Source organism: Salmo trutta, chromosome 15 (assembly GCF_901001165.1).
Source record: "Salmo trutta chromosome 15, fSalTru1.1, whole genome shotgun sequence".
Classification (NCBI taxonomy): domain Eukaryota; kingdom Metazoa; phylum Chordata; class Actinopteri; order Salmoniformes; family Salmonidae; genus Salmo; species Salmo trutta.
In genome coordinates, this window is record NC_042971.1 from 26,732,949 (window position 1) to 26,759,162 (window position 26,214).

A 26,214-nucleotide genomic window follows, 5' to 3' on the forward strand; every position below is an offset into this window, starting at 1 on the left:
CCCTTTTGTGGGAAAAATCGAATTCTGATTGGCTGGGCCTAGCTCCCCAGTGGGTGGACCTGGCTCCGAAGTGGGTGGGCCTATGCCCTCCCAGGTCCACCCATTGCTGTGCCCCTGTCCAGTCATGTGAAATCCATAGATCAGGGCCTAATGACTTTTAAATTAACTGATTTCCTTATATGAACTGTAACTGTTGAAATTGTTGCATTTATATTTTTGTTCAGTATATTTGTGTGTGTGTGTGTGTGTGTGTTCATAGCTGTGTGTGTGTGTTGAACTGTGTGAGCTATTAGTTGGGTAGCCTTTTATCTTCCTGGCCTCTCGACGTGGTTAACTACATTACCCAGCCATATTTGTTCCCTAGCTACCTTGGCAGGAAGCTTACATGAAGTGCTGGATCTAGATTCCATTTCTTTGACGATGAGTTATGTGAGAAGAACCAGACGGCACAGAGGGGGGAAAAAAACAAAGCACCTCTTAGCTCTGTTCTGCTCTCACAACCTTCAATGGCTGGTTTGCTAGCTAGCTAGCGCACTGTTATTTCCCTTGAGTGGGCGCCGAGGCCTCTCCCTTGTTGTTCTGTTTTTGTGTTGCCATTTAAACTTGTTCCCTCCTTTTGAAAAAACTTTTTGGGGGGGAGAATGAGGGAGGGAGGGAAAGAGAGAAAAGGGAGGAAGAGAGAGAGTAAGGGAGAGAAATATGAAGAAAAAAAGCACTAAGCCACGAAACAAAAGAGCAGTTTGAGCTCAATAACAGTTGATCTCCCGCCTTTGTGGCTGGGTGAAAAAACAACATTTGATGGCGAAGGCGGCGGGAGGCTCGAGAAAGCAAATCAGAATCCCTCGTCAGGTCGAGAATCTTAGGTAGCCGGAATCAGAGGTTAAATATACACACACAGCGTCGGCCGCTGCTGCCGCGCTCCCGATACGGAGTAAGGAGAAATGACCTAGAAAAAGTGGTTTACTGAGGAAGAGGGGATGACACAAGAGAGATAGAGAAAGGGGGTTGGAAAGAGAGGGGGAGACTGTGGGGGAATGGAGAGAGGGAGGATGGGCGGCTAGAATACAAATGGACACACACGGCCAGATCCCGCCACTATCTGGCCGCAGTAATGAGTGCAGAGAACTCTCACGGGCTCTAATGAAAATTACTTCCAATTCTCTGGCCCACTGTATTGATTGTATTTTCATCTTTATTAAATGAATACGGGTGAGAGCCGCCTTGTCTCTCCCTGCTGAGTGCAAAACCTGAAGGGGGAAAGGGAGGGAGGTGTGCGTCTTGTACGTGTGGTGTGTATGTGTGTGTGTGTGTGTGTGTGTGTGTGTGTGTGTGTGTGTGTGTGTGTGTGTGTGTGTGTGTGTAGTCTGTGTCTGTCGAAATGTGGAAATGTTAGAGGTTTCCTCCTTCACAATTATTGTGCCTCGGGACTAGAGGATGGGTAATGATGTAATGTCTTCGCAGGGATCATACGTCTGACGGCATCATGTAATGACCGTTTGTGTTCCGCAGCGAACCGCTGCAGCCGGCATCACATTTCCACTACGACCGGCCACCGCTTGTTCCCTGAGCTACGGGCGGCCGTTTCCGTCTCTGCATGTGTCCGTCTTCAACGCATTTACAAGCCCACAACCACACTGTGCTACACCTGGAGCATGTGTAGTATGCTAATAACAGAGGCTGTGAGCTAACAGGAAGAGGGGAGGGGGAGCAGTTTCCCCTTTGGAGGCATATGAAAAATACATTCAACCTACTCCGTACTAGCCATAAATATTCATCCACGTACATCAGTAAGCCCGTGGAGGTGTGTGAAGGTGTCGATATGTAAAACGTATGTGCGTCTTACTGGGGTTTGCCTTTGGCCTGGCACGACAGCTCCATGTTCTGTCCTTCCCTTGGCAGCCCGTCAGGAAACTCCACTACGATCTTCACCTCTGGTTTATCTGTGGAAGGAGAGAAAGGGGAAGAGAGCGAGAGAGGTAGGGAGAGACAATGCGTCAATGTAATATGCAAGTCATTAGTGCCATTACAAGTTTATCAAGTAGGTAGGCTCTAGTCTACTTAATGTTTCTTCATTCCAAGTTGATGCAGGCGACGCAATGTGAAATGTAAGGACTTGTGGTTGGGAGGTTCACGAAACAAATTGTATGAATATTGTATAAAAAAAGACAGTTCTAAAGCTTCAGGTACAAACTCAGCGTTTGTATTGTAGTTTGGTAAATCTTTGTTTGAAACCATATTTTTATCCATCAACACGTTGCTATTATTTGGGCTCCCGAGTGGCGCGGTGGTCTAAGGCGCTGTATCTCAGTGCTAGAGGCGTCACTACAGACATCCTGGTTCGAATCCAGGCTGTATCGCAACCGGCCGTGATTGGGAGTCCCATAGGGCGGCGCACAATTGGCCCAGCGACGTCTGGGTTTGGCCGGGGTAGGCCGTCATTGTAAATAAGAATTTGTTCTTAACTGACTTGCCTAGTTAAATAAAGGTTAAATAAAAGTTATCTATGCAATGCTAAGGACTTTCAGAGTTTGGGCCTCAATAAGTACCAGTACCTTTCTATCCATTACAATGACACCATCCAATGATTTCTCCCTCCAGCAGCCTTCACTGGTAAGTAGCCTACACACAACACCCTCGAAAACGGCCACATTCTCTACTGTATCCTCCTATCTTCACAGCAGCACACTGTCCACTTCCAACGGATGCTCCAAGCCTTTCCCCTCTCCTCTCCGGTGTGCAGTTTGTCAACAGTCCATGGGACCGACAGCAGACTACAGCTACACCATTGACCTTTCTGGTCTATCAGTAACAACCTTTAGCTCGTCCATTAACATGACTGGCCGTCATACGCAGACTGCAGAATGGACAGGTTTGGCCAGGTTCTACTCCCCTCCACCCGGTGATAGACAACAGGTAAAGGGATGGCTTTGACGCAGATGTGTCGTCCATAGCTGTTTTTACAACATTTGCTGTGAAATGAAACAGGCTTATGGCATGTTGCCTACGGGGGAGTTGGAGGGACTGTGAAGGGACTATTTGAGGCAAGGTTGTCATTATTGTACGCAACCTAGATGATTTGACAGATTCTGGCCTTCAGGTTGCGGTAGTGTGTGAAAGAGTGTCCCACAGCGAACCTATACTGTTTATTTCTAAGTGTTGGTTAGTCGTCCAGTCGATATCAATTGGTTTATTTAGAGATGTTCTTTTGCAGGGTGAAATTAGTTGAAATGAAATATGTCCCTTCGGGACTTTAGCCACAGTTGCCGTAACATTTATGAACTTCCAACACTATCTGCCGTCCTTGCAGGAAGGCAACGAGATGAAAGAGAAAATAAAGCTGCCTCGCTAACAAGACGTCTGGACCTCAAAGACGCTTTGGACGCTTTATGTAAGAAAGCCATAAATGTCCTCTCAACAACATTTAAGACAGAAACAGGATTATAAAAGTGGGTAAATCAGTCGGGGCTGCCTTTTAATGTTGCCTTACAGTAAGTTAACACTAATAAGGCCCCCCTTTGCTCCCTTTGGCAGATCTCCAACTCGCCTGCCGTGTTCAGAAGAAAGAGCAGCCTCTGTATTATGTACAGAGCTAATGAGAGCAAGGGGAGAAAGAACAGAGAGATAGAGGGAGAGAAGAGGAAGGGAGAGAAGGAAAAGAAAGATAGACAGACAAGGAGAGAGCGAGTGAGAGAGAGACAGAGAGCGACACTGAGAGGGGGAAGAAAGAGAGAGAGAGAGAGGGAAGTGAAAGAGAAAGGGAAGAAAGAGAGAGAGAGACGGAGGGAATAGAAAGAGGCAAGCTAGAGTGGTGGGTGGCGGGGCGATAGAGAAAGAGAGAAAAGAGAAGCAATTTGAATTTGAGGCAGAGTGAATGGAAAAGATGGGAGAGAAGGAAGAGAGAAAGAAAGAGAAGAAAGAGAGAGAAAGTCAAAGAAAGCACACCATTACATCCCTTTCATTAACAGTGCCCTGGCAACAACGGTTGGTGTGGACCATGAGAATAAAACACACACAGTATGGCTAATGCACTCCTGCTGGGTGTTGTGTTAATATGACCATCATTATCATCACATTCATCATCATCAGGTTGTAATGCAACAAAATAGGAAAAACGCCAAGGGGGATGAATACTTTTGCAAGGCACTGTACCCATAAGAGAGGCAGTTTGGGGCATGTTATTAGGGCTAAACTAAGCATAGTTTGCAAATGTATCCAAAACACCAGTCTCAACGTCAACAATGAAGAGGCGACTCCGGGATGCTGGCCTTCTAGGCAGAGTTCCCCTGTCCAGTGTTCTTTTGCCTATTTTAATATTTAATTTTTATTGGCCAGTCTGAGATATGGCTCTTTCTTTGCAACTGCCTAGAAGGCCAGCATCCCGGAGTCGCCTCTTCACTGTTGACGTTGAGACTTGTGTTTTGCGGGTACTATTTAATGAAGCTGCCAGTTGAGGACTTGTGAGGCGTCTGTTTCTCAAACTAGACACTCTAATGTACCTCGACTAACCGGTGCCCCCGCACATTGACTCTGTACCGGATCCCCCTGTATATAGCCTCGCTACTGTTATTTTATTGTTGCTCCTAAATTATTTGTTAAATTTCTATTTTTTTTCTTCTTAAAACTGCATTGTTGGTTAAGGGCTTGTAAGTAAGCATTTCACTGTAAGGTCTACACCTGTTGTATTCGACACATGTGACAAATAAAGTTTGATTTGTGTCCAAACTTTTGACTGGTACTGTATGTAAATTAGATATTTCTGTATTTCATTATCAATAAATTTGCAACATTTTTATTTGATTTGCACAAAGCAAGGTCCATACAGAAATGGTTTGTCAAGGTCGCTGTGGAAGAACTTGACTGGCCTGCACAGAGCCTGACCTCAACCACCTTCGGGATGAATTGGAACGCCAACTACGAGCCAGGCCTAATCACCCAACATCAGTGCCTGACCTTACTAATGCTTGTGGCTGAATGAAAACAATGTTCCAACATCTAGTGGAAAGCCTTCCCAGAAGAGTGGAGGCTGTTATATCAGCAAAGGAGGCACCAACTCCATATTAATGCCCATTATTTTGGAATGAGATATTCGACAAGCAGGTGTCAACATACTTTTGGTCATGTAGTGTATATTTGCCTATTCTGCTCAGTGTTTGACCTGTGGATGGGTTCATTTCCCGAGGAGTATTCGGGTACTTTCACTAAGACTGATGTTGTTGTCCCCAGGGCTCCTGTAGTTGAAGTTGCTGTACTTGCAGATCACTAAATATGTTAACAGCGGAGCTCCACTGTCCGGTCAACACACAGCAATCTGCAGGCCATCCATCTGTCCAAATTACAGCCCTGGCAGAGGCTGTGCCACTCTGTCTGGCACCATTTACATTTGACTAATTTAGCAGACGCTCTTATCCAGAGCGACTTACAGGCTCAATTAGGATTAAGTACCTTGTTCAAGGGCACATCAACAGATTTTTCATCTAGTCGGCTTGGGGATTTGAACCAGCAGCCCTTTCGGTTACTGGCCCAACATTCTTAACCACTAGGAAACCTGCCGGCTACCTGCCACTATGTTGGTTGGAGAGGCATGTACTGTTTTTAATAGAAATAACTTTGTTTCAGGCTTGTTCGCTTCTACACTGCACTCTCCCAAAGGTTCTTGAAACCACTTTGCTCTCTTGTGGTGTTTGGATTAAAATGAAACCATTACATGCAATGCAGAGGGTTGGTACTGACAAAATACACTACAGTACATCCCTCAATTGTCCTCTCACTGCAGCGTAATATCTCCTGTCCTTGTCATCTTCAAAATGTCATCATGAAACTAGAGGTTTAGTGTTTTGACGGCTACAGTACCAGCGTCTGTCTCGGAGTTGTCCCCTCTTAAACTCGCTGGACACACACACGCTCCGGTGACTTCCTGGTATTACCACTTGGGGAAAATGAGAGCATCTGTATCGTCCAGGGAGACGACCATTATCATTATGCTAACAGAATTATTTGCTTTATTATCTGTGTCCCCCAGCAGCACTCAAGCCCCGGCCATCCATCTGCAATGGAAAGCTGAACTAGTGACCCCTTGGAGGGGGGGGGGGGGGGGGGGGCAACAGAGCAGTAGGGCAACCCTGCTTACCTTGCCCAGCAAGCCATCAATATTATTACTGGGCTTATTTAATATCCCTGGCCATGTTTTTTCTATTTTCTATGTGCACTCAATGATTTTAACATTGATTGCTTTTGCCTGCCCCGACAACCAGGCAAGGCGAAGTGTCTGGTGAGAGCGCACAAGTCGAACTGTGAAATGAGAACGTGTAGAATTTGGGCTGCTGGCTGGCTCACCTTGGAGGAGAATTTCAAGAATTTGGAATGATAGTTTATTATCACATTATTTTGTAGAAGTCACTAAAATGTAAAATCCAATTGCCGCGATATTGGTGGGACCATGTGAAATCGTGTAACATCGAACCGTATCCGCTCTTCCCCTTCCATATTTATCCAGCGCAATATGAATAAGTACTTGGGCGAGCGTGACAGTAGGGGCAGCCCAACCAGGCTCTGCAGAAGCAGTTAGAGGGGCAGCCTGGAGAACCAGGCTGTCCCAGGGCTCATGTAGTGGAAGTTGCTGTACTTGCAGATCACTAAATATTTCAACAGCGGAGCTCAACCCGGCCGCTCCACTGTCCAACCTTTTTGGTCAACACACAGCAATCTGCAGGCCGTCCAGGAGTCCTATTACAGCCCTGGCAGAGGCTGTGCCACTCTGACTGGGTGATGGGCGTGGCGCAACATTGGTCGGACGGGCATGTACCCTTTTTACGAGAGAGAACTTGGTTTCAGGCTTGGGATGTGTTAGTTTCCACTTGGGGAAAATGAGAGCATCTGTATCGTCCAGGGAGACGACCATTATCATTATGCTAATATAATTATTTGCTTTATTATCTGCTTCCCCCAGCAGCACTCAAGCCTCGGCCATCCATCTGCCATGGGCAGCTGAACTAGTGACCCCTTGGAGGAAGGGGGGGGCAACCCTGTTTACCTTGCCCAGCAAGCCATCAATATTATTACTGGACTTATTTAATATCCCTGGCCATGTTTTTTCTATTTTCTATGGCAGAAAGAAGTCTATTAGGCCAGCCTGTGCACTCAATGACTTCAACATTGATTGCTTTGGCCTGCCCCAACAGCATGGCGAGGCGATGTTTCTGATGAGAGTGCGCAAGGCGGACTGTGGAATGAGAACGGGTAGAATGTGGCCTGCTGGCTGGCTCACCTTGGAGGAGAATTTCTAGAATTTGGAATGATAGTTCATTATCACACATTTTCTTTTGTATTCGCTAAAATTTCAAATCCAATTGCCACCATATTGGTAGTTCCATGTGAAACGTTGAACTGTATCCTCTCTTCCCCTTCCATATCTATCCAGCGCAGTGTGAAAAAAGTACTTGTGCGAACGTGACAGCAGAGGCAGCCCAACCAAGCTCTGCAGAAGCAGTTGAGAGGGGCGGCCTAGAGAACCAGTCTGCTACTGTAATGGGAACATGGCCAAATGTCACGACAAGGCACATGAGCCCGTCTCTTCCAAGGAAGAGTCAGATGGAGCATCCTTGTTTATTTTGTATGTCAAGTTTGGAAGGAAAGGCAAGAGAAAATATCGTTACCCTTTTGTGTAGATAATGGTATCTGAAGCCTAGGTCTTCAGCCCAAAGGCCAAGTCAAGCACTTCAAGCACTTCAGGGCCTTACCCATTGTATCATAATGCCACTACTGCATATTAAACATAGGCCAAACATTAAGTTGGTTGATTTTAGTTCCTGATGCAAAGACAGCTGAAATGCAGTCTGAAGGCCTTTGTCTGTCGTCTCAGCTTGGACAAAGGCCTCTGAGAACCCTTTTCAAGGAAAAAGGGGCAAACTTGTGTTTGGTGCAAAAAATTATGGATCGACTTAAAGTTCAGTCAACATATGTGAAACAACAAAATCTAAAACGATTTCCCTCAATCAGTAGAAAACATGTATCTCACCCATGCTCGCCATACGTTTTCATATAATATGTGCAAGGAATATTTCTGTAAAAATAGACAAGGTTTGAGTGTCAGCCCATACTCACAATGTACCACAAGGTACGTCTGGGCCTGGACGTCTTTGACGGCTGGGTGGTCCACGATGCACACCACGGGCACACCGTCGTCCTCCTTGGTGACGGTGAACGTCAGCTGGCTGGTCACGGTGAACATGGTGTCGTACGTCTCCTCTACCTTCGACTTACCTGGGAAGGAAAATGAAGACAGCCACATTTAAAGGTCCACTGTGTGTTATTTACAGCCATTTTCTATCATCATTTTGTTGTTCTGGAATTAAGGAGTGGGTCTTTTAATACAGACCACAGTATTTTATGGCACCTGATGAAGACCTGAGTGGTTGAAACGTTGTCACCAATTGTCACCAATAAACCACATGCGAGCATAGATTGCAGTGTGCAGAGGTTCTTTTTATCGTTTTTATCGTATAACAATATACGGCACCTGCTCAAAGACATTGCAAATACAGTTGATGTCGGACGTTTACATACACTTAGGTTGGAGTCATTAAAACTCGTTTTTCAACCACTCCACAAATTTCTTGTTAACAAACTATCGTTTTAGCAAGTCGGTTAGGACATCTACTTTGTGCATGACACAAGTCATTTTTCCAACAATTGTTTACAGACAGATTATTTCACGTATAACTCACTGTATCACAATTCCAGTGGGTCAGAAGTTTACATACACTAAGTTGACTGTGCCTTTAAACAGCTTGGAAAATTCCAGAAAATGATGTCATGGCTTTAGAAGCTTCTGATAGGCTAATTGACATAATTTGAGACAATTGGAGGTGTGCCTGTTGATGTATTTCAAGGCCAACCTTAAACTCAGTGCCTCTTTGCTTGGCATCATGGGAAAATCAAAAGAAATCAGCCAAGATCTCAGATTTTTTTTTAGACCTCCACAAGTATGGTTCATCCTTGGGAGCAATTTCCAAACGCCTGAAGGTACCATGTTCATCTGTACAAACAATAGTACACAAGTATAAACACCATGGGACCACGCAGCCGTCATACCGCACAGGAAGGAGACGCGTTCTGTCTCCTAGAGATTAACGTACTTTGGTGCATTACATTAATGTAACTGGCCTAGCTATATGTTTTCTCTTCATAAGGATACCACATAATCACATAAAAATGGTATTTGGTACTTTTTGTGGAAGTACACATCTCTAAACGTACCTGAAAACCAAACATATTTTTTCCCCCTATGAAAAGCTTGTATTATGTAACCAACCACGTTGAATTGGGAGTGGAATATGTTTAATTTGTAACGAAATGGTAACAAAGGGATACTGTTGTACTCAAGGCTACGTGGGAAAACTAGTAATAACTTAGCGTAAGGGAGAGGCGTCCATTGTGGGTCTCTGAATGGAGCGGCTCTATGAAAGTGACCTTGTACAGTAAAAGTAGTGGAGAGAGGGAGACGTCCTTGAGAATGGTCAATGGAAGGAGAATCAGCTGAAAATGTCTTGCTGTCGAGGGCTTTTGTGAGTCACTCAATGGATGCTGTGTTGGATGGGACAGTTTATTTGTGTTGTATTTAGGGATTTTGACCCAAAGTAACCCCTGCCAACAGTACACAGCGAAGTGTGAAGCAGGCCTACACACATACCTTGTTCTGATGAGTAACTGTGGTGCTACACAATACAGACAACACACTCTCCACACACTGAATAGGCTAACTGCGCCCCACAACTGCACAAAGAGTGGAGAGGGAGGGAGAGAGCGGGCAGGGATGGGTTCCTTTCCCCATTGTCCCATTTTGTAACAATATTTGAAAGCATGAGTGTATTTTGGTCTTGTCAATAAATTAAATAGATGTAAATTGGATTGAGAGATGGGGAGGTTGATGAGAGAGAGAGAGAGGGATAGAGAAGGAGTGTGAATGAACAAGGGAGAGGAGAGGAAGGGGAGTTGAGAGAGAGATGGGCCCATGAGGGGTGTGTGCTTAGTCTTGTCCTGTACTCCCTGTTCACCCATGACTGCGTGGCCACCCACGACTCTAACACCATCATCACCGGTGACGATGAGAGGAGGAGGTCAGAAACTGGCAGTGTGGTACCAGGACAACAACTTCTCCCTCAACGTCAGTAAGACCAAGGAGCTGATCGTGGACTGCACGAAAGGGGGAGGGGGTGGTGAGTATGCCCCCACCCACATCGACTGGGCTGTAGTGGATTGGGTAGAGGGCTTTAAGTTGTGTCCAAATCACTAAGGACTTCAAATGGTCCATACACAAGCACACAGTTGTGAAGAAGAATCTTGAAAAGATTTGGAATGGGCCTTCAAATCCACTAAAAGTTATACAGATGCACTATTGAGAGCATCTTGACAGGCTGCATCACTGCTTGGTATGGCAACAGCACCGCCTACAGAGGGTGGTGCGGACAGCCAACTACATCACTGGGGCCGAGCTCCCTGCCATCCAGGACCTCTACATTCAGTGGCAAATTTATTAGGTACCGGGTCGGACCTTTGCCTCCAGAACAGCCTGGATTCTTGGGGCATGTTACAAAGTGTACCATTGACACCAGGCACGATGGGGCCATGGACTCATGCTGCTTAATCCAAATCCTGTCTATGCCATCAGCGTGACGCAACAGGAACTGGGATTGGTCGGACCTGGTGATGTTTTCCCACTCCTCAACTGTCCAGCGTTAGTGATCGCGTGCCCTCTGGAGTTGCATCTTGTTTTAAGCTGATAGGAGTGTAACGGGCTGTGGTCGTCTGCTACAATAGCCCATCTGTGACAAGGACCGTCGAGTTGTGCATTCCGAGATGCCGTTCTTCACAGCACTGTTGAACTGCATCGTTATTTGCCTGTTTGTGGCCGGCCTGTTAGCTTGCACAATTCTTGCAATTCTACTTCGACTTCTCTCATTAACGAGCTGTTTTCACCCACAGGACTGTTGCTGACTGAACATTTTTTACTTGTGCACCATTCTCGGTAAACCCTGGACACTGTTGTTCATGAAAAGCACAGGTGGCCAGTGTCATGCCATGTGTGTAGGTGGCAGAGAAGTCAGGCGCAGGAGAATCAAACTTGGTATAAATGGAGTAGTTTAATAACGTAAAACAAAACCTCCAAAACCAAAGTACATAATAAAATAAACGTAGGTACAACAACCCGTCATGCACCATTCGAATTTCACGAGCATAACAACAAACAATCTCTGACAAGGACATGAGGGGAAACAGAGGGTTAAATACACAACATGTAATGAATGGGATTGGAACCAGGTGTGTAGGAAGACAAGACAAAACCAATGGAAAATGAAAAATGGATCAATGATGGCTAGAAGACTGGTGACGTCGACCGCCGAGCACCTCCCGAACAAGGAGAGGCATCGACTTCAGCAGAAGTCGTGACAGCCAGCCATTTCTGATACTGGAACAAGCGCGCCTGGCACCAACGATCATACCATGCTCAAAGTCGCTTAGGCCACTCGTTTTGCCCATTCAAACGATCAACTGAACTGTAACTGAATGCCTCGATGCCTGTCTGCCTGATTTATATAGCAAGCCATGGCTAAGCGAATTACTGTCTGTAGGAGCGAACCATTTTCGTGAATGGAGTGGTGTACCTAATAAACTGGCAACTGAATGTATACTGAACAAAAATATAAACGCAACATGCAAAGTGTTTCATGAGCTGAAATTAAAGATCCCTGAAATGTTCCAAATGCACAAAAATCTTATTTCTCTAAAATGTTGTGCACAAATTTGTTTACGTCCCCGTTAGTGAGCATTTCTCCTTTGCCAAGATAATCCATCCACCTGACTGGTGTGGCATATCAAGAAGCTGATTAAACAGCATGATGATTACACAGATGCACCTTGTGCTGGGGACAATAAAAGGCTCCAAAAATGTGCAGTTTTGTCACACAATATAATGCCACAGATGTCTCAAGTTTTGAGGGAACATGCAATTGGCATGCTTACTGCAGGAATATCCACCAGAGCTGTTGCCAGAGAATTTAATGTTAACATAAGTCGCCTCCAACATCGTTTTAGAGAATTTGGCAGTACGTGCAACCGGCCTCACAACCGCAGACCATGATTAATCACTCCAGCCAAGGACCTCCACATCCTGCTTCTTCAGCTGCGGGATCGTCTGAGACCAGCCACCTGGACAACTGATGAAACTGTGGATTTGCACAACCGAAGAATTTCTCCATAAACTGTCAGAAAGTGTCTCAGCAAAGCTCGTCTGCGTGCTCGTCGTCCTCAACAGGGTCTTGACCTGACAGCAGTTTGGCGTCGTAACCGACTTCAGTGGGCAAATTCTCACCTTCAATGGCCACTGGAGATGTGTGCTCTTCACGGATGGATCCTGGTTTCAACTGTTCCGGGCAGATGGCAGACAGGGTCGTGTTGGCGAGCGGTTTGCTGATATCAGCGTTGTGAACAGAGTGCCCCATGGTGGCAGTGGGATTATGGTATGGGCAGGCATAAGCTACAGACAATAAACACAATTGCATTTTATCGATGGCAATTTGCACAGAGATACCATGATGAGATCCTGAGGCCCATTGTCGTGCCATTCATCCGCTATTGAGCATGTTTGGAATGCTCTAGATCGACATGTATGACAGTGTGTTCCAGTTCCTGACAATATCCAGCAACTTCACACAGCCATGGAAGAGGAGCGGGACAACAGTTCAAAGGCCACAATCAACAGCCTGATCAACTCTATGCGAAGGAGATGTGTCGCGTCACATCGAGAATGTGCAATGTATATCTTGACCTAAGGAGTAAATTTGATTCCCCCTACATTTTATGTTATTATTACACAGTAGATAATTGCTGGTATGTTGCATATCACTTCACTGCGCTGTCAACATTATGCTATAGCAAACCTGTGCTGGGCACTTCCTCAAACGATGGAGATTTGAATTGGATGATGCAACCGGAATCTTATTTACTTATGAAGATATCATCTTCCCACTGTGATAGTATCTCCGTTTGATAGCCACAATCTCAGATGTGGCGCTTGAGATTACTCCAACACTATTTTTGAGTGCTAGCGTACATATTAAGGTTAATGAAAAGCTAATTGCTTTGGTAGTCGAAGAGTGAAGCTTTGGGTTCAACATCAATGCAGACAGAGTCAAGCCACTTTTAATTGCTTAGCTATTCCTTCAGATGCAGCGCCATTAACAGTCCCCGCTACTTTACATTCGAAAATCGATCATTGTAATTTCAGCGCCATTTAGGAGCACGGGGGGTGGGGTACGCTGGTGGCCTGCATTTGGGGAGAATGAACTCAGATCCGTCGAAACGCCTCAGACATTTCTTGACTACTTGCGCACTGCAAGTTCAATTATGCTTTTATCAATTTGCCAGTCATTCCAGCACAGTGTGGCAGGATAATTGAAATCACCCTGGTGGTTCTCTTTGAAGACTTAAGGCTAATGGCCATGTTCGCCCTTGTCCGTCACTTCTCCGTCCACCCCCCACCCACCCCCCACCTCTCTCTCTCATCTAGTCTTGTCCAGACAAAAACCTGTGCTGTTGGAACTCCCATTGTTCCTTGACTTTCATTTCACTCGTACGCCTAAGTGCTGGAGATATCCGTGGAAGTCAGGATATAAAAGAGGGGGAAATATTAACCACAGAACAAAACAAGCAGGATAAGAAAGAGGACAATAAAGAGGGAGAGGGGTGAAATGAGAAGGGAGACATAGAGAGAAGGCAAGGGTGAGGGGAGAAAGAGAGCGGGAAAGACCGAGAGAGGGCAAGAGAAGAGCTATAACGGTAGTAGGATAACTGAGGCTTCGCTTCAGAGGCCGACATCTTGGTTTACATTCAGGACAGGTATGTAACCTTTAAATGATATTTAAAACACGCCCGATTATCCCTTAAGGTAATTAGGTTAAATCATGAGGATGTTTAATTAGAAATACATCTGCAAGGTGCCGAAAGCAATTTGGAGCAGGCGGCGAGTGGTATGGACCGTGGTGACACGTTCTTCCCTCTTGTGTCCTACATCCTGGCTCTATCTCAATTAGTCATTCCATGATTCCTCAATTCCAATCTCCTTGCCTCCTTCTCAACCATATTAGAGGTCTAAGGTCCCTCCCCTCAGACCATCTCCAAATGATTTTGCAAGGAACCCAGGAAAGATGACTTTATAAAGAGCCTCAAGCCTCCTCCTTCTCAACCTCCACATTCTGTCCATTAAGTTATTAAAACTCCCACATATCTACCTCAATTACCTCGTACTCCTGCACATTGACTCGGTACTTGTACCCCTTGTATATAGTGGAGTTATCGTTACTCATTGTGTATCTACAGTGCCTTCAGAAAGTATTCACACCCCTTGACTTTTTACACATTTTGTTGTGTTACAGCCTGAATTGTGATTCAATTAAGATTTTTTGTCACTGGCATACACACAATATCCCATAATGTCAAAGTGGAATTATGTCTTGAGTCAATAAGTATTCAACCCCTTTGTTATGGCAAGCCTTAATAAGTTCAGGAGTAAAAATATGCTTAACAAATCACATGATACGTTGCCTGGACTCACTCTGTGTTCAATAATAGTGTTTAACATGAGTTTTGAATAAGTACTTCATGTCTGTACCACACACATACAATTATCTGTAAGGTCCCTCAGCCGAGATGTGAATTTCAAACACAGATTCAACCACAAAGACCAGGGAGGTTTTCCAAAGAAGGGCACCTAGATGTGTAAAAAAAAAAAAAAACAGACATTGAATATCCCTTTGAGCAATGTGAAGTTATATTACACTTTGGATGGTGTATCAATACACTGAGTTACTACAAAGATACAGGCATCCTTCCTAGCTTTACTAGGAAAATACTAAAAATAAAGAAAAACCCTGGAATGAGTAGGTGCATCACTGCCTGGTATGGCAACTGCTCGGCATCTGACCATAATGCTACAGAGGGTAGTGCATATGGCCCAGTACATCACTGGGGTCAAGCTTCCTGCCATCCAGGACCTATATACTAGGTGGTGTCAGAGGAAGGCCCAAAAAATTGTCAAAGACTCCAGTCACCCAAGTCATAGACTGTTCTCTGTGCTACCGAACGGCAAGCAGTACCAGAGCACCAAGTCTAGGACCAAAGGCTCCTTAACAGCTTCTACCCCCAAGCCATAAGACTACTGAACCAATAATCAAGTGGCCACCCGGACTATTTACATTTACCCCCCTGCCCCCCCCGCCTGGTTTTACACTGCTGCAACTCGCTGTTTATTATCTACATATAGTCACTTTACCCCTACCTACATTAACAAATTACCTAAACTAACCTGTACCCCCGCACATTGAATTGGTACCCCCTGTATATAGCCTCGTTATTGTTATTTTATTGTGTTACTTTTTATTATTTTTTACTTTTGTTTATTTGGTAAATATTTTCTTAACTCTTTCTTGAACTGCATTGTTGGTTAAGGGCTTGTAAGTAAGCATTTCACGGTAAGGTCAACACCTGTTGTATTCGGCGCATGTGACAAATAATGTTTGATTTGATTTGTGTCCAGATTTTGACTGGTACTGTATGTAAATTAAATATTTCTGTTTTTAATTATCAATAAAGTTGCAAAAATTTCTAAAAACATGTTGTCATTATGGGGTATTGTGTGTAGATGGGTGAGACAAAAAAATAATATGATTAATCCATTTTGAATTTGGGCTGAATAAGTAAATGGGTATGAATCCATTCTGAAGGCACTGTATTATTACTTTTTTTTAACTTTTTGATTATTTCTCTATTTTCTTTCTTTCTGCTGGGAAGAGGCCCGTAAAGTAAGCATTTCATTATTAGTCCACAGCTGTTGTTTACAAAGCATGTGACGAATAAAATGTGATTCGAAATGTGATTTGAACAATGCGGCATGCCATATTCATCATGTTGATGTGGCAATTACAAGGAAAAACATGGCCTCCACTCCACATCGTTCAAGACGAAGCAAGTCTACGTTCAGAGGTGGTTGGCAATAGAAAGCCCTGAAACTGTTGTCTAGCAACATCACAAAACATTTTACACGGCTAGCAGTAAAGTTGAGATGTTGGAACTCTTCGTCATCCTCTGTTTGTTGTCAGGTAACTTCTCTTGTCAACACAGAGAGTGAAGAAAGATATCATCCACACAGCTAGGCCTAGCCAGCGCTATTCAACAAGACTGTAGTAGTTACGCTAATGGTTAACGCATGGAATGGGCACCAACTGTCCTGGAGTGCCACAGTGGGTGCAGACTTAGGCACTAAAAAAACGGATTCCTCTAAACCTGGTCTATATCAAAGACCATGATTAGTTGATTACGTGAATCAGGTGTGTTAGCGCTTGGCAGAAAGTCTAAGGAAAAATCCATTAAAAAACTATCTTTAAAAAAATGATAATATTAGTCCACGCATCACCATGATGATGTGGCAAGTGACACTTTGCTTCTTGAAAGTCAAATATCTTGAAAACTTGACTGCTGACATGCAAAACACTTTGGGTCTGTATTAACAGTGGACTAACAGTGGACCAAAATATAGTTTTTGAGTGGATTTTTCCTTTAAGCCTGCACACAGTCCTGCAGGACCAGAGTCAGCCTACCGTCTCCTGAGTTAAAGTGGTCATTGAGTAGATGAAACCAAGTTGAAAGGCTTTGACTCCTCATTAGGGCTTTGCACCATTAGTGATTGGTATGAGGTTGTGGTTATGACGTGGGTGAAGGGCTTTGGACTATGCTGAGTAGGAGCTGGAACAGCAGGGGGTCATTCCATTGGCCCAATCCTGGGCCCCCCTAATCCCAGCTCCCTTTGAAGAGAGGCTTGAAAGCTGTCACTGTGCCAAGAGGCTCGTCGACCACTGAGCCAGCCCATCACTCTAATGCAAGTCATTCAAAGCCACGGGAGTGACCCAATTAGGCGGAAGTGTCGTTGATGTGGGGCTAATTATAAAGGAATGAAGGAAGGAGGTAGAAAATAAATCAAGAGAGAGGAAAGTTAGAAAGAGACCGTAGAGGTAGTTGCCAAGAGATGGTTTAAAGGAAACGTCTACGGAGATGATGAGGAGAGGGGTTTTGGTGTTGACTTGGTGATGAGCCATCAACCACTGAGTCTCTGTCTGGTTTTATTGACAAACTATGTGAAGGCCTTTGAATAAAGATATGGTCATGAATCACTGAGTCAATTCATTTGAATCTAATCAATGTAGGGAATGGAAAATGATGCATGAACAACAACAGACAATTCTACAATTCATACTGAGTAATTCACTACAATGACTTTAACCGTCGCCTTCTTATCCGTCTTCATAAGAAACATCTTGTTTAAGACTTTGGTCTTTCAGTCGGAGACTCCGCTGAGTTGTAGAAGACCACTAAAGTATTTTGTGAGTGACAGGGTTGACAAAGTGTTTTGGGCGTGACAGTGTTAACGGGCAGTAACCTACCTTGGAGCTCTTTGTCTCCCTTCATCCATCTGATGGTGGCGGCGGGCTTGCTGCCCATGGCGGTGCAGGTCATCTCTGTCTCATTGCCCTCGATTACCTGCCCCTCCCGGGACTCGATGATTGGGTTGCCTGGAGGGACTGGCAGGGGGGACAAATAGACACAGTGTTTAAGAAACTTGGGACATAAATCACCCTAAAAACCAGGGGGTTTAAACCACCATCTTAGATGTCTTAACCATTTTTGGAAATACTTTGAGATAAATCAGATTGACTACAGTCGTTTTGATGTAAACAAAACTAAGTTATATTTAAGAGCGCGTATCCAAGTCAGAATCGGCACCTATCAGCTTTTGGCAAAAGGCTCCACACAAAAAAAAGAATAATCACTCACTTTATTATAAAGCCCCTATGCTGACAATACCCCTGCCTTGGCCCAGACACACAGATCCAAGCCAGAACCAGTCTCCCCATTTCCTCCTTGTGAACACTTTCAGATCACAATCATTCCCCGCATCCCGCTGTCAAACTTCATTGCCAAAATGCCATCATTATGTCTAAGTGCGTGCTCTTTTTTCAAGCACGTTTTGTATGTCGCATTGTATAATACGCACACAATGTAATTTCCCCTCAAAAACCCTGTGAGGATGCACAGTGGAGAACTGGATGGGTGCTGGGTTTTGATTGGCGTGGCTCTTGAAGTGTTTCTGCATTGACGCCAAATACGGCTGTGAGCTGAAGACAATGTTCGTCAACTAGCTTGACAAGGTTTAGATTGAAGCCATTCTGTTGGCTTTGGATTGTTTTGTATGTATGCTTACAAAACATGACATCATGAAAGTGACATATAAAACATATTTTGCTTTCAATGAAATGGCCTCATCCCTAAAAGCGAGACTTTTATTCAATTCATGCTTTGCACATTGGCTCGACACCTTGATGACTGTTTTTGTTTGTCCTTTATTATCATTATTGAAACCCTGCACTTATCTTCTGTCACAAAAACAGAGTGAAGAGAAATGGTTCAAGTTTGTCTCTGAGTGCAAAAGTGAGTGAGAGAAGGTTACCTTAAGATACAACTGTGGGATCACCCACTCCATCGGTCTTTGATGTGCCAGTGATAGCTGTGTGTGTGTGTGTGTGTGTGTGTGCGTGTGTGCGTGCGTGTACATGTTTTACTATACTTGTATCAGAAGTCTTCACAAGAATAGAAAACCAACTAAAATTCTGAATAGTGAAGACATTTTGCCAGTCCTCACTTGTAAAAAGGCTATTTTAGGCTTAGGGATTAGGTTTAGGTTTAGAATTAGGGGTTAGTGGTTAGGTTTAGGAGTTAGGTTTAGAGTTAAGGTTAGGCTTAAGGTTAGGGTAAGGGTTAGATTTAGGGAAAACAGTATTTTGAATGGGAATCAATTGTTGATATAAGTCTCCACTGAAGCTGGAGACTTATATCTCCCTCTCTAACTTTAAGCATCAGCTGTCAGAGCAGTTTACCGATCACTGTACCTGTACACAGCCCATCTGTAAATAGCACATCCCCATAATGTTTCTTTTTTTGTTGTTGCTCTTTTGCACCCGAATATCTCTACTTGCACATCATCATCTGCACATCTATCACTCCAGTGTTAATGCTAAATTGTAATTATTTTGCCTCTATGGCCTATTTATTGCCTTACCTCCCTAATCTTACTACATTTGTACACACTGTACATATATTTTTCTATTGTGTTATTGACTGTACCTTTGTTTATCCCATGTGTAACTCTGTGTTGTTGTTTTTGTCGCACTGCTTTGCTTTATCTTGGCCAGATCGCAGTTGTAAATGAGAACTTGTTCTCAACTGGCCTACCTGGTTAAATAAAGGTGAAATATAAAAATAAATACAAATAAAAGTGTGTGTAGTCATACTCAGCACAGTGATGTCAGCGTAGGCCTCCTGTGGAGGGTCTGTGTACAGCTGGCACACGTATCTCCCCTCGTCAGACAGGGTCACGTTGGACAGAGACACCCGCAGCTCATTGTCCGAGAAGTTCACCAGCTGGAAGCGGGCATCTTTCAGGGCTGAACGGTCAAAGAAAGAGAGATAGGGGGAGAAAGAGGGAGAGAGAGAAAAGGAGCGATAGAACAGGGGTAGGTCAAAAGAGTGTCATTGTTATGCACTGACTATGAAAATGACTGTCGACCTACTAGGTGAGAGTATACAGTAAGTGTGTATCTTTGAGTGGAGTTCCAGGGGGAGTTTCAAGAGTTAAAGTATGAGGTAAAGTCTACAAACACGTGGTCGCAATATGCTCACTCCCACACTTCCGACTCTAGTCCATCACATCCAGCAAACCTTGCTTGCCCCCTATGGAGAGAGCTCACACAGAGGGATGCTAACCAAACCAAACAACAAACGCCAGTCCTAACTTTGAGGTCTTCGTATCCAGCTCAGGGTCCCTCACCTAATTAGAACAGCAGTGTGTGTTGAATGTCACACACACACACACACACACACACACACACACACACACACACACAAGCTCGCAGACTAATGAGCAGTCCATCAGTGGTTTGTTTTGCCTTGGATCACGCGATGGAGAATGCCAACGTCTGGTTAAGATGAAACCTTCGCCCCACCAACCCCAACAGATTGACAGCGGCCATTTATTGCTCTCTGTGTCTTCTTCCCCTCCCCAAGCCACGTTTATTCTCACGCACAGCAGCCCAGTTCAAAAGAGCAAAACCAACAACATAAAAAGAGGTAGCGTGAATAAATACATAAATAAATGGAAACAAATAGCAAAATGATCGGGCATCATTACAGTTTGCAGCGGCGGGCACATGAAAGCCAGGGATGTGATGGCGATGGGGGATGGGTGAAGCTGATTGTTCTTGGTTCCAGCTGGTTAGCCGTGCTCTTTTGCTTTAATTCCAAAAGCTTGGGAAAAAGGGAAAAAAAGGAGGAGGAGAGCAAGAGAGGCTGTCAGTCAAAAGATTTTACTGAGTTACAGCTCATATAAGGACATCAGTCAAATTAAATAAATTCATTAGGTCGTAATTGATGCCTTTCACATGACTGGGGATACAGATATGCATTTGTTGGTCACAGATACCTTAAAAAAAAAGGTAGGGGCATAGGTCAGAAAACCAGTCAGTATCTGGTGTGACCACCATTTGCCTCATGCAGTGCAACACATCTCTTTTGCATAGAGTTGATCAGGCTGTTGACTGTGGCATGTGGAATGTTGTCCCACTCCTCTTCAATGGCTGTGCGAAGTTGGTGAATATTGGCCGGAACTGGAACAAGCTGTCGTACACGTCGATCCAGAGCATTCCAAACATGCTCAATGGGTGACATGTCTGGTGAGTATGCAGGCCATGGAAGAACTGGGACATTTTCAGCTTTCAGGAATTGTGTACAGATTCTTGTGACATGGGGCCTTACAATATCATGCTGAAACATGAGGTGGTGGTGGCGGATGAATGGCACGACAATGAGCCTCAGGATCTCGTCACGGTATCTCTGTGCATTCAAATTGCCAACGATAAAATGCAATTGTGTTCGTTGTCCATAGCTTATGCCTGCCCATAACATAACCCCACCGCCACCATTGGGCACTCAGTTCACAACGTCGACATCAGCAAACCGCTAGCCCACACGACGCCATACACGCTGTTTGCCATCTGCCCGGTATAGATAAACCGGGATTCATCCGTGAAGAGCACACTACTCCAGCAAGCAAGTGGCCATCGAAGGTGAGCATTTACCCACTGAAGTCGGTTACGACGCCTAACTGCAGTCAGGTCAAGACCCTGGTGAGGACAATGAGCACGCATATGAGCTTCCCTGAGACGGTTTCTGACAGTTTGTGCAGAAATTCTTCGGTTGTGCAAACCCACAGTTTCATCAGCTGTCCGGGTGGCTGGTCTCAGAGGATCCTGTAGGTGAAAAATCCAGATGTGGAGGTCCTGGGCTGGCGTGGTTACACGTGGTCTGCAGTTGTGTCAGGTTGTGTCAGGTTGGACGTACTGCCAAATTCTCTACAACGACGTTGGAGGAGGCTTATGGTAGAGAACATTTAGCTCTCTGGCAACAGCTCTGGTGGACAGCAAGCATGCCAATTGCATGCTAAATTGTAGTCTCAATGTCAACAGTGAAGAGGCAACTCCGGGATGCTGGCCTTCTAGGCAGAGTTGCAAAGAAAAAGCCATATCTCAGACTGGCCAATAAAAATAAAAGATTAAAATAGTTAAAAGAACACATACACTGGACAGAGGAACTCTGCCTAGGAGGGCAGCGTCCCGGAGTTGCCTCTTCACTGTTGACGTTGAGACTGGTGTTTTGAGGGTACTATTTAATGAAGCTGCCAGTTGAGGACTGTGAGGTGTCTGTTTCTCAAACTAAACACTCCAATGTACTTGTCCTCTTGCTCAGTTGTGCACCAGGGCCTCCCACTCCTCTTTCTTTTCTGGTTAGAGACAGTTTGTGTTGTTCTGTGAAGGGAGTAGTACACAGTGTTGTACCAGATCTTCAGTTTCTTGGCAATTTCTTGCGTGGAATAGCCATCATTTCTCAGAACAAGAATAGAGTGACGAGTTTCAGAAGAAAGTTATTTGTTTCTGGATATTTTGAGCCTGGAACTGAACCCACAAATGCTGATGCTCCAGATACTCAACTAGTCTAAAAGCCAGTTTTATTGCTTCTTTAATCAGAACAACAGTTTTCAGCTGTGCTAACATAATTGCATAAGGGTTTTCTAATGATCAATTAGCCTTTTAAAATGATAAACTTGGATTAGCTAACACAACGTGCCACTGGAACACAGGAGTGACGGTTGCTGATAATGGGCCTCTGTAGGCCTATGTAGATATTCCATTCAAAATCATCTGTTTCCAGCTACAATAGTCATTTACAACATTAACCATGTCTACACTGTATTTCTGATCAATTTGATGTTATTTTAATGGACAAAAAATGAGCTTTTCTTTAAAAAACAAGGACATTTCTAAGTGACCCCAAACTTTTGAAAGGTAGTGTATACCAACAACACAGATGTGGCTTTGGCCAAAAAACAGAGAGAATTGGAGGTGGTGAGAAACTGAATACTGATACATTTTTGGACGGTACAACAGTGTTAGGGCTTGACAACACAAAAGCTCTGTGTTCAACAGGGAACATAGCCTTTCACTAGCGCAGTGGTGTTGTTCCTGGACACAAGCGTCGCCATGTTGTGAGGGTTCAGTGGCCCGCCATGTCCCCTTTAACTCGCAACAACGGCGCCCGCCCGCGACATCTAGCTCACCACGGGGGAGCCCGGGAATGGACACGCAGCGTGTCCCCACTAGCTCCTGCCGCAGCAGTGCTGTCCAATGGGGTATGTTCAAGGAAAACAAAGGCACTAGAAGTGGAAAGCAATTCCACTAAAGAAAACTAATTGAAAAAGAAAGTATTTCGATGTTGATTCGTTCTTTCATTTCCTTTAGTTTGGCAGAGGGTTTCTCAGATAATGTACTTCTTGGAAGGTACAAACAGAGGGGCAGACAGAAGTGGGCAAGAAAAGGCAATGACAACACAGTAAAAACAAGTGTAGAGAGACTGGTGAGGCAACAAACACTTGATCAAAACAATATGTGGGAATATGATTCAGTGGCAAGGAACAGGGAGAAAAACAGACAAAGAAGAACAAGGACAAGGAAACAATGGGAAATAGCCCAGTCACACAGCAGGGTTGGAAACCGCAGTACATTTCAGACGGAATAATAGATATGGGCGGTAAAGAAAAGGCAAGCAGGACGCTTCGCAAACAAATGAATTCCAGTAATGTCAAAGCATGCCTGGCGAGGTATTTCTGAGGTATTTCTCCCGATCTCCTTCTTCTTTGGGTTCAGACGTGCTACAAGATGGAGGATGACCACTCTCCATTTCTTCTCTTTTCCACCCCTTTCTCCCTCATCATGAGTTCGGGCTGAGGAGAGACAGAGCAATTCTGACAATCGTAATTAGCATGGAAGCATGCCTGCCGGGAGGATTTTGGTAACAATAATGAAAACAAAGTCTTTGGATTAAGTGGAGATGGGGGGGTGTCGCCAAGCAAGTCTCAAAACACAGCAGTAGACTATTCCTGCTGATTCAAACTTGAATACAGTAGCTATAGGAGTTTCAAAACTAGCACATTTATTTTATGTAACACCCAGACAAGGCAGAGTCTTGGAGGAACGTTTGTACTGTATACATTTTATTTTAGGGAATGTATATGTTTAATTTCTATGGTGGTCTTGAATTAGATTGTGAAAACCAAAGTCAATGTTCTTCATGCAGCCTCTCTACAACCAAACAAACCGCCTCTCTATGAAAATGAATAAACAGCTTTATTCAAAATAAAACTGATTCACTGTTCACATTGCAAGAGTATTCAAAAAACATAATTGGTTTTGGAGGGTATTGCATCCCTCAATTCGGCTCTTTTGTTATTTACCTCGTATCAGAAGGCCCCAAGCCATCTCATGAATAAAGTGATCCTACTTAGGTATGAAATAGTATGAAATAATAAAACAGAGGACTTTCTGTCCAAGATTTCAAATTCATTTGCCTGGGTCAGATCAACGCGGACAATGCCATTTTTTTTAAATGCCACTCATTTCCATTCGCGAGGGGTGGACAGTCGCCTAAAGTGGTGTTGAATATACATTGCTTATTTTCGTGTTATCACAAATAGCCAAAGGTCTGTTCGGCACCGTCAAGGAAACGGATGATGGGGCTCAAAAGGCTGCACAAACACACCCAGCCAAATCCATTGAGTCCTGCCAATCTCTGCATTGAAATGAAGCTGACTGTAAACACAAAAGGGGGGAAAATAAACTCCAATTCATAGCAGAGCAAAAAATATATATAAAGATGAGATAAACTCAACTTTGATGGCTGCAATGGGTTATTCATTTCTTCTATCTTTCTTTCTTTTCTCCCTCTCTCATTGTATATAATTTGCGTCGTTTCTCCCTGGTTTCATCGAGGAGGGCTGGCTCCAGCTTCTTGGAGACGAGCTTCTGGGTTCTTCCTAAGTGGCGGCAATCAATTCTGATTAGTGGGCCCGGCTACTTTTTGAGAGGAGCCCATTAAAGTTTTATTAAGGAGCGAGAGAGGGTGAAGGTAGGTGGGGGAGGGTAATTTGGCTCCTCTGACAGACCCCCACCACACACATACACGCACATATGCAGACACGATACACTCGCGCACACACACTTCAAGCGTCTTGGCGCCCAACCTTCCTCTTCTCCCATGGCCCTTTCGCTGATTCCATGCGGTTTTCTCACCTTTGAACGGCGCTGGAGAGAGACACCTTTAAATGATAAAGCGAGGGGCGGAAAGATCAGAAAGGGTGAACTTTTGGCTTGGCTGCTGCCGTCCCCTTAATGGCCGAGTCAGTGCCTTGAAAAACCAGAGGAGATGAAGGTGAGGTCTTCATTAAGAGATTAGGAGCTGTAGTGGTCAAGGTAAGGTAAAGGTGTCCATTCGTAATGCAGAGGCTGCTTTCAGACAGGTACAATCCGGGGCCCAGGGGACTCCGCACACACCCGCGGTCCCTGGCCTTCAAAGGTATGTCTGTCCACCCACTGCACAGGTATCAAGTGTCTGCCTCTTCACTGTGAATGCCAGTCCAAAAGCGTGTGTGTGTGTCTCTTAACTTGCTAAGTGTGCCTACAGTATATCATTGTGTGTGTGTGTGTGTGTGTGTGTGTGTGTGTGTGTGTGTGCAGAGGGCTAAGCCTGGGAGCAGGTGAGGCCCCCTCACCACACAGGGCTATGACCGCTCCCTTGAAGTGGGGTCACAGGATGTCAATGTCAAAGCTCTCTCCTCTCTTTCTCTCTCTCCTTTTTTCCCCCAATATGGATTTAGTTGGAGGGGCCCAATATGATATTCCAGGGGAGGCTGGTAGCAGAGCCAAGCTATAATTAAACAGTGCAGCTGCAGTGAAATGCCAGAGTGTTCTTGGGAAAAGATCACAAGAGATCAAGGCGCCCCGTCAAAAGATGAGATGCCCTTGACAGCCAGCTGTGGGCTTGGTATTTGGTGCCCCAGCGAAACAGAAAAACACGAGGCGCGATTTATGCATGCGATTGGGATCTTGAGGACATGGCTGAGTGGCTGTGTAGGTGTGTGAGGAAGAGTTTGTGTTGGTGCGAAGGGAGGGAGGGACACAGCGTTGGATGCGTCAGAGATAGATGGGAGACCTTCCGAGGACGTGGCTGCTTCTCTGTGTGTGTGTGTGTGAGTGTGTGTACACTCATGCCTGAAGTCTCTGAAGTAGACAGAAGGAGAACTTGGGAACTTGTTGCAAAAGTGTGCGTACATTAGGGCTATACAGTGTATTTGTGTGTGTGGGTGTATATCCAACCTCTTCAAATGAATGTGTGTGCGAGTGGAGAGTACTACACTGTACAAAAAAAAGAAAACACAACATGCAAACATTTCAAATATTTGACTGAGTTACACTTAATATAAGGAAATCAGTCAATTGAAATCAATTCCTTAGGCCCTAATCTATGGATTTCACATGACTGGGAACACAGATATACATCTGTTGGTCACAGTTACCTTAAAAAAAAGTTAAGGGCATGGATCAGAAAACCAGTCAGTATCTGGTGTGACCACCATTTGCCTCATTCAGCGCAACACATATCCTTCACATAGTTGAACAGGCTGTTGATTGTGGCATGTTGAATGTTGTCCCACTCATCTTCAATGGC

General features: G+C 44.6%; 1 protein-coding gene across 5 annotated transcripts in view; it reads right to left on the reverse strand.

Moving 5' to 3' along the window:
• Nucleotides 1–26,214, reverse strand: part of cadm1a (cell adhesion molecule 1a) — a 413,170-nt gene that overhangs the window by 52,659 nt on the left and 334,297 nt on the right. For all 5 annotated transcript variants that reach the window (XM_029690810.1, XM_029690813.1, XM_029690812.1 and 2 more), the window contains 4 exons: nucleotides 19,395–19,547; nucleotides 17,490–17,627; nucleotides 8,101–8,259; nucleotides 1,844–1,940 (listed from right to left, as the gene is read on the reverse strand). In XM_029690810.1, coding sequence (XP_029546670.1) covers nucleotides 1,844–1,940; nucleotides 8,101–8,259; nucleotides 17,490–17,627; nucleotides 19,395–19,547 — 547 coding nt within the window. The remainder of the gene's footprint in view (nucleotides 1–1,843; nucleotides 1,941–8,100; nucleotides 8,260–17,489; nucleotides 17,628–19,394; nucleotides 19,548–26,214) is intronic.